The sequence below is a fragment of the Podarcis pityusensis genome (assembly GCF_964106645.2).
Source record: "Podarcis pityusensis genome assembly, chromosome: 14".
NCBI classification, from domain to species: domain Eukaryota; kingdom Metazoa; phylum Chordata; class Lepidosauria; order Squamata; family Lacertidae; genus Podarcis; species Podarcis pityusensis.
In genome coordinates, this window is record NC_138039.1 from 31,437,899 (window position 1) to 31,446,786 (window position 8,888).

The following is an 8,888-nucleotide window of genomic DNA, read 5'->3' on the forward strand; positions in this document are numbered from 1 at the left end:
TTTCCCCCCTTCCTCGTCCCCTCTCTTCTTTCTTCCTCTCTCTCTCTCTTTCCTCGTTCTTGCTCTACTTTTCTTCCCCTCCCCACCCCACTTTGGTGACCCGCATTGCTGACTTTATTTTGGGGGACTGCCCAGCAAGGAAAAAGTGGGGCGCAAGCAAGCAAAGAAAAAAAAAGGACATTAAATTAATTTAAAAAGAAAGGACCAGAGGAGGGTAGAAGAGAAGAAGAAAAAGAAGGGAAACCGCACACAAGCCGAACAACTTCCATAAAAAAGGGAAAAAAAGAAGGGGGGAACAAAAACTCGCCAACGCGAACTGGGGAGGACAGCAAAAGAAAGAGAAAAGAAATAAAAACAAAGGTGGACTAAATTATATATTTATATCTATCTATATCTAGACAGAGAGATAAATAGGTCTCTCTCGCAAGGACGCTTCCTAGCTGAAGAGCTGCGGGCTCAGCCCTCGGAAGAAGCGGGTCCGCTGGCAACCGAAAGCTACGGGGGGCGAGCAATTTGGCCAAGGTGTCCCATAGATATGGCAATGGTAGTTGGCACGTGGCGAGACCCGCAGGACGATGTGGCCGGCCCGCAAGGAACGCAGCCTTCGCAAGCGCCCCCTGTGCCGGGACCCCCGACGGGCGCCCCGCACACCCCGCAGACGCCGGGCCAAGGGGGCCCTCCCAGCACGCCCGCGCAGACCAACCAAGGCAGCCAGCAGAGCCAGGGCGAGAAGCAGCAGCAGCAGCAGCACATCGAGTGCGTGGTGTGCGGGGACAAGTCCAGCGGCAAGCACTACGGGCAATTCACGTGTGAAGGCTGCAAGAGTTTCTTCAAGCGCAGCGTCCGCAGGAACCTCAGCTACACGTGCCGCGCCAACCGGAACTGTCCCATTGACCAACATCACCGCAACCAGTGCCAATATTGTCGCCTCAAAAAATGCCTCAAGGTTGGAATGAGACGGGAAGGTATTGGAATTTCATTTGTTTTCCACTTCTCAACCAACCCCGGTGGGGAGGGGAAAGAGGGCGGGAGGTCTCTGGATTTGCGTGCGCATGTAAACAGAGACCAGCGTGGGATGAGGAGGACTAGGACCGTGGATTTTAGAGATGGGTTGCTTTCTGGGATTGCATAGCTTGTGTACATTTCCTCTTCTTTTGCCATGGCCTGGAATGGGGAGTGTGTTGCTGTCCTTGGGAAAGCAGGGTTAGGTGAGTTTAACAGGACAAGGAAACGTGGTGTGGAGTGTGAGAGGCTGGGGGTGGGTGGAATGCGTTTCCCTGACAAACATTGGCCCGCTTGTTGATTCCAAGAAAAGCTAGATTCCATTTTTATTTTATTTTATTTTTCCTCTCAACCCACCAGCCCCAAACACAATGACTACCCCACGAAAATGCTGTGCGTTATACCTTAGAATGGATTCGATGGGCTCCGATAAAAGAGGGAGGTTCTGTCCAACGGCGGGGGTCAAAGGCAGGCTGGGATATTTCTCCTGCTGGCCACCCTTCCACCGCCCGCAGCGATCCGTAGGCACCACCACTCCCCAAACAACGTACAAGATAACCTCAGACGTAGCTCTGTAACTTCTCTCCCTTCCCCGCGTTGCTAATCCCAATAATCAATCAATCAGTCAATTGCCGGAGAGGTTCCCTTCGGTTAGAAATTCCGCGAGGCTTCTTCCAAGAATTCCCGGGGCTTTCTCTCCTCCCCAGTCCGGGCGAGAAAGCTCAACCTCGCGCTCTCAAAACACGCGCGCGCGGGGTCCTGTTTGGCCTATGCCCCTGATAATAATCAAGATTTCATTTATGTATTATTCCAGTTCTTTTTTCCCGGGGGTTGGGAGGGTGGAAGAGAGCAAGCCGGGTTGCGGGTCGGGGGGCGGGGGAGTGGGAGAGAGCGATCGGGGATCTTAAGCACCGGAAGGAAACACACAAATAAATACAGAGTTTAAACCAGGGAGGTTTCTGTGAGCAAGATGGAGCTCGGTGGTGGAAGATTCCGAGAGGGCAAGGAAAGGCGAGCCTGTAGCTTCCTTAATGGCGTTGCGCTCGCCTCCTCCTCCTCCTCTCCCCTCCTCCCAACCTCCGGTGTCTGGCTTATGTTTGGGGGTTAAAGGCTGCCCTCCTTCGCTCTCTGAAACGCTCAATCTCCACCTTGGGCCACGTTGGAGCCAGATCCAGCCCCTGCAAAATAAAATAAAAAACATTCTCTCGTCCACATTCTCGTCTTCCTTCTCCACCCCCCTTCCTCGGCGCTTTTGTGGGTCTTTCTCTCTTTCATTTTCTCTCGTCTTGTCACCATGTAAATTTATGAACCAAATGAGAGGCCCACTTTCCATAAAAACAGCCGATCCCGGGGTTTTCCAAAGCTTCGCTCCCACCCCCACCTCTGAATGAATGGCGAGGAAATGTAACAATAGGCCGTGCTGTTTTGATATTATTTTATTTTATGGACGCGTGTGGCTGCAGTTCTAATCTGATCTCTCTCCTCCTTTGATATAGATTGTGTTGTAGTTTTAAAAAGGAAGCAGCAGCAACTCTCCTTCTTCGGGGAAAGCGGCGTTTGGAAAATATGGGGAGGGGGCCCTTGCCTGCCAGTTTCTCCCTTCAAAAAAAATAAATAAAAATAGCGATGTGGAGAGAAGATAATTCGAGTATTTTATTTTAATTGTGTTTTGATACGTCTGGCGATTGAATGGAGGGGCGGAAGAGCCGCTTGTGGTTGTGTTTTTCCCGCTGGCTGTTCGTTTGGCCAAGGAAGGGGCATTACTTTTTGCCTTCTGCAGTCCCCCCCCCCCCCCAAGCTTTTGATCCCTCACCCATCTTTTCTCCCCGACCCACAAAAAAAGTACATTTGGATTGACACCCGCTGACATATTTGCCAAAGTGCTGGTTGCTGTCTTCTCAGCAATTTGGGGAGTGAGAGACCCGGCTTCTCTGCACCTCCTTGACCCTCCTGAGTTTCTTTAATTCACCCTTGAATCTGAGCAAACTCCCCCCCAAAAAATAAAATAAAAAAAAAATAAAGTAGCTTTAGATGTGCTAGCTCCAGAAGGGGCTTCCTTAGCAATTCAGATATTAATTGCTGTAGTTTCTTCCTTATTTACTGCAGCCGTCCAGAGGGGCAGAATGCCACCCTACTCAGCCGACCCACGGCCAGTTCGCCTTAACCAACGGAGACCCCCTGAACTGCCACTCGTACCTCTCCGGATATATCTCCCTGTTGCTGAGGGCAGAGCCTTACCCGACCTCGCGCTTCGGCAGCCAGTGCATGCAACCCAACAACATTATGGGCATCGAGAACATTTGCGAGCTGGCGGCTCGGATGCTTTTCAGCGCAGTCGAGTGGGCCCGGAATATCCCCTTTTTCCCCGACCTCCAGATCACCGACCAGGTGGCCTTGCTGAGGTTAACCTGGAGTGAGTTGTTTGTCCTCAACGCGGCCCAGTGCTCCATGCCCCTCCACGTCGCCCCGCTCCTGGCTGCCGCCGGCCTGCACGCCTCGCCCATGTCCGCCGACCGAGTTGTAGCCTTTATGGACCACATACGAATCTTCCAAGAACAGGTCGAGAAACTTAAGGCCTTACACGTGGATTCGGCGGAATCAGCTGCTTGAAGGCCATAGTCCTTTTCACCTCAGGTAAGCCACAGGGTGGGGGCTCTGAGGAGAGGGAGGGAGCGAGGAAATCTGAAAGTCTCCCCTGCCCCAACCCAGCTCCCTTGGTTTTTCCGTGAGAAAATTCGGAACGGAACTTGTAACACCGCAACTGGGGTTTTTTTTTTGGGGGGGGGGGAGGGAGAAGCAATGAGCAGATTACATCTCTCATCCTATTTTATTGCATGTTTACTCGGAAGTAAGGCCCGCTGCGTCCAGTGTTAGTTCAAGGGTGCCTAGCATTGAAGCAGAGAGAGAGAGAGAGAGAGACGTTTTATTTGAGGAGGAAAACCCTCCAAATATTCTGCCTTCAATTTTAATGTAATATGGACAGAATAACTTTTTTATTGAGCCATGTGCAGTCACTGTTGGGGAAGGGGGATAAAGACTTTTGCTAAATGTGCAAATAAAATAACCTCTGGGTTGATATAGTTAAAGCATAGCAAGTTGATAAATAACCAGAGTATGCTGGAATCTGATCTTTTTAAATATATATAATAACCAGTGGAATTCCTAACCGAGCAGAAAGCCTACTTCGAAGGAGATAGAAGAATCCTAAAATTAAAGGGATATTGGAGGGTGATATGTGCTGGAGCTCTAACTAGAGTATCCAATAAACAAATCAATCGCATTCTGGAAAGGACTGAGGGTGAATAAACTCTCATGGACCTGGCGGGCCTTGGAGCAGATTGCCAAGGGGGAGAAAGTGGGTCTAAACCATGGTCAGAGGGGCTGGGTGTATTTTAAATAATAATGATGATAATAATAAGTTGAAGCAAGAATGTGTGTTTGGAATTCAAGTTGCTGCCCCCTATACAAAAACCTAGCGGTAGTGGCAATACTCATGCATAACAGCAGCAGGGATGAGGAATGTGAAGAAGTGTTGCAACTGTAGTCCCTGAATTGCAACATTATGGGTTTCTGTTTTAACTCCTCTTTAAAGAAAGACAAAAAGAAATCCATGTTGAAAAAGTGTCACTTAGGCTGCAGTCCTTTATCAGAGGTTGCCTGGAAGCAATCCCCATGAAACTCTGTGGAGCTTACTCCTGAGTAGATGTGGTAGAGTTGCACTGTTAAACAATCAAAAGTGCCAAAAAAGAAGGGGGGGGGGTTGGAGAGAGAGAGAGAGAGAGAGAGAGAGAAGAGAGAGAGATTTCAGTGCCAACTTTCTGCTGCATATAAATAGCGCTACAGTTATAAAACAATAATGGAATGCATGATGAAATCTAATTAGCTGTGGTTCAACTGGGTGAGTAATATATCTGATATTAACTCTGGAGGCAACATATTTTCAAGACATACTTGCTTTTTAAAAAATTATAATTCATCGGATCAGGCCTCTAACAGTATGCTAGATTCTCAGATATAAATAGTGATGTGTGTGTGTGATCTTGTAAGTAATGGGGCAGCTTTGGGTAGTGGTCATGTGATGACCATATGAATGGAGGCAGGATCTGTAAAGTAATCACTCATTGGTATATATATAGATAGATAGATAGATATTTTTAAATATTTTCTTTCATTTTAAAAATACCTTTGATATGAGGAAATAGGCCGAGGCATCAGTATTTATGTGGGAAAATTAGGATTTACAATCCAGTCCTTGTTATGTTAAGGGAGGTCTGAGGAAACAGAGTGCCTTTCTGGACATTATCCAAAATTTAGGTCGTGACCTGAACTTCCTTTTATATATTATTGCTTTCCACAGTTACACCTCTGCCTGCCCCCACCCCCCTGGCCAAAAATATTTGTTGCCCACCTAAATTAGTTGGACTCAGAGATGATCAATTATCAGAGGCAGCACTAGAAAGGAACAGTGTGCTTTTGTGTGTGTCCTCTATTAAAAGGACACATTATTTCCTTCTTGAGGATCTTCTCTGAGCCTCTTAAGGCCTACATATGAACCCCAAACATTTGATTTCAAATCTGGTGTTGTAGTGGGTTGCAGTAGTGTGATTAATATTGCTACCTTTGTGGGGGAAACCTCTCAGCTGTTGTCTAAAGTGCGAAATTTATGACTGTTTGCAAAATGTGGATCTGTATGTAAATTGCCTTCCCAGCTTAGATAAAGCTTCTGTTATCTGATTTTGTGGGGTTATAAAACATGGGGGGAACGGATGCAGGGATTTGTCAGCTAAGACGCCCCAATAGCACTGGGGCTGATGTGTTATTTAGATGTAGAGAATTTTCATATAATATTTACTGGTGCTTTCTATAGAATCTATATCTGGATTCTAATGGCTTTGAAAAATATGCATGTGTTAGTGCTTTGCCCAGCCAGCTAAGGTCACAACCTGAGCAAAGGCAGCTTCTGATTAAAAGGGACCTCATTGTATTTTAGCCTGTCAAAAGTGGGGCAATATATATATCTATATATTAGTGCAAAGCGTGGCAAGAATTCTAAATTGTTTTTAAACAGTTTTTTCTTTTCTCTTTTTAAAAAATCGTATCTTACAGATGCATTTTAAAAAAAATAAAAAGTATATATTCGTATGATTGGAAAGAAAGGCGAGGAAAGAAAGGGGAGTGGGAGAGACAGAGAATGAGAAGGGGAGAGAGAGAAACAGCTCTAATGAAGAGAGCGATCAGAGTTTGCTTGGTTGCCTTTGAATAGGCTAAACTGACAAGATCAGTTTTAAAGGACCACTTAAATCACTTTCAAAGACTGAGGGAAACGGCGGTGTCTCCTTTAGGGGGGAATCGCTTTTTGGGTGCGGGGCTCCATTATCCTGAGTTGAGCCAGTTTCTTAACGTGTGTGGGTTTCTGCTGCCTTCTTCCTTTTTTTATGAAACTCTCTTTTCTGGCCTTTGAGATTAGACTCAGCACAGTTATTTCCCCAATGCGAGCATGTGTGTTGTGAGGAAAGACCATGTCTTATCTTTCTCCTTCTCCATACACCCCCGCCGCCAAAATACTCCCCCCCCCCCCCGCAACCCAATGCAGTGAAAATCTGGTGAGATCACTGAAAGGTTTGGGGCTAATTTTAAAATCAAGACCTCAGGCCAAAATCCTGGCCGGGAGGGGAGACTTTTGGAATATTATTTTTTAAAAAGAAAAAGAAAAAAGAGCACGTGCTCCTGTTGAAACCGAAAGAAAGAACAGGAAGATCCAAACGCGTGTTTACTCAGAGGAAAAATCTTGCTGGACTGGCTCCCTAGGAAGCGTGCAGACAGGACTGCAACATGACTCTCCTCTGTGCTTGGGATTGTAGCTTGAGCAGGGCTTAACTTGGACTGAATCATGTCCTCGCGGCTTATTCGGAAGTCCAAGACTTGAACTCAGCGAGCCTGACTTTCAAAAGGGAGAATAAATGCCTGTAGGTTTGGAGGGAGAGATCCGCAGATTTGGGCGCGCACAAGCAGATCGACCCAAAGCACGTTGACCCCCCAAGTTCCGCAGGACTTAAATCGCTAGGAAGCAAGTCTCAAAAGATTTCAAGAGCAGCGTCTATCTTGCAATGCTCACGACTTCATCCTTACAGTTCTTAGCTGTGATTTTATTTACATTATTACTATTGTTTTGATTGCGGGGGGGGGGGTTGGTTTTTAAACCATTCCAAGGGGGGACTATAACTTGTTTGATACTGACGACACTTTCCCCCTCCCTTCCCCTCTCTCTTTGAAACCAACTTTCTTCCAGATGCGTGTGGTCTCTCCGACGTAGCCCACGTTGAAAGTTTACAAGAGAAGTCCCAGTGTGCGTTGGAAGAGTACGTAAGGAGTCAATATCCGAACCAGCCTACGCGATTTGGAAAACTGTTGTTACGCCTCCCATCTCTCCGCACCGTCTCTTCCTCAGTCATAGAGCAATTGTTTTTCGTCCGTTTGGTAGGTAAAACCCCCATAGAAACCCTTATCAGGGATATGTTACTGTCTGGAAGCAGTTTTAACTGGCCTTATATGGCCATTCAATAAGGGGAAAAAATGTTGGAGAGAGGAAAAAACAAACCCACAGATGAGAGAATTTGAAAAAAAAAATTGGAAATTTTGGAACGGAGGATTTTTGCGAGTGACTTTGGGGTCTGGCGGTTGTTTAAACGTCCTTCAGCTAAGCAAGGATGTTGCATCTTGGCTAAAAATGAAGAGAGAATAATTGGAATGGACTGAATACTAATTAAAAAAAAAAAGACTTGTGATATGAACTTTTTACAGACTGAATTAAGAATTCCCCTGTTGTCCAGAAGTTGCTACTTCTCTCTCTCTCTCTCTCTCTCTCTCTCTCGTTGTTTTTTAAAAGAAAAGGGGAAAGGATTTTTTTTCTTTTTTTCTTTTCTCTGGGGTGTTTAACTTGAAACACAATCTCTTGCTAAAAGTGCATTTAAAAGAAATCTGGAGAAAATTAATGGAATGGAAACAAGTCTCTCTCTCTCTATCTCTCTCTATCTCTTTTCCAAATTATTAATTTGTCCTATGTTGTCTGTGTACCTATAGGGTTTTGTTTGGGGTTTTTTTTTTGTATTTTTTCTGGTTCCAAACCAGTTTATTCTGTGGTTCTATAATAATTTTGATATAATCTTGCCTTCATTTAAAAAACAACAACTACAACTGTGTATCCTTTTTAAAAAAAAGTTCTGAAAGAATTAAAACTGTCTCAGAAAGGTTTATGAGAAGAACATAAAGAGAAGGGGAAAAAATTCCCCACAATAGTAGGAAAGATGGAAGCGCACTTACAACTAGTCAGCCAAAATTTAGCTCCAAGCTACGACAGCTATAATTATTGAGATCGAATAAAAGAGAACCACAACTATTCCCCCACCCGCAAGCCCACCTTCCCTTGACTAGGTTTTTATATATATATATCTATTTTAAAGACAAAACATGAATTTTGGAAGGGAATGCGTATTTCTTGGAGGGAGAAGGAATTGTGTCTAAGACACAACACAGTTTTGATGAAAACACACATACACACACGCACACAAAACCACACATAGGGTTTCATCACAAAGTGAACTTTTTTGTAATTTGAATGAAAATTGGGTTCCGCCTAGTTGTCCTAAATTGTTACCAAGTTCCTCTATCTGTTTGTATATTTGCAAGCTCTTTGTATTATAATACTTGTTGATATTTTCCCTTTTTTTAAAGAAAAAAGAAAAAAACCATTGAATTCAGCATGACAAAAAAAAAATAACACTACTGTTGGCACTTATAGATAATGTGGTTGATTCAGTATCTTAGAGTTTACAGTTTTTGTGTTTTAAAGAAAAAAAAGCTGAAGGGTTTTTTTTTTAAGTGCAACA

General features: G+C 44.9%; 1 protein-coding gene across 1 annotated transcript; it reads left to right on the top strand.

Moving 5' to 3' along the window:
* Positions 1-6: 6 nt before the first annotated feature.
* NR2F2 (nuclear receptor subfamily 2 group F member 2) lies at positions 7-8,190 on the top strand. Its single transcript, XM_080982198.1, is given in 5 exon segments — positions 7-965; positions 3,109-3,131; positions 3,133-3,598; positions 3,601-3,636; positions 7,292-8,190. Coding segments are annotated over 5 exon segments (1,230 nt in total). The 5' UTR covers positions 7-535; the 3' UTR covers positions 7,567-8,190.
* Positions 8,191-8,888: the final 698 nt, after the last annotated feature.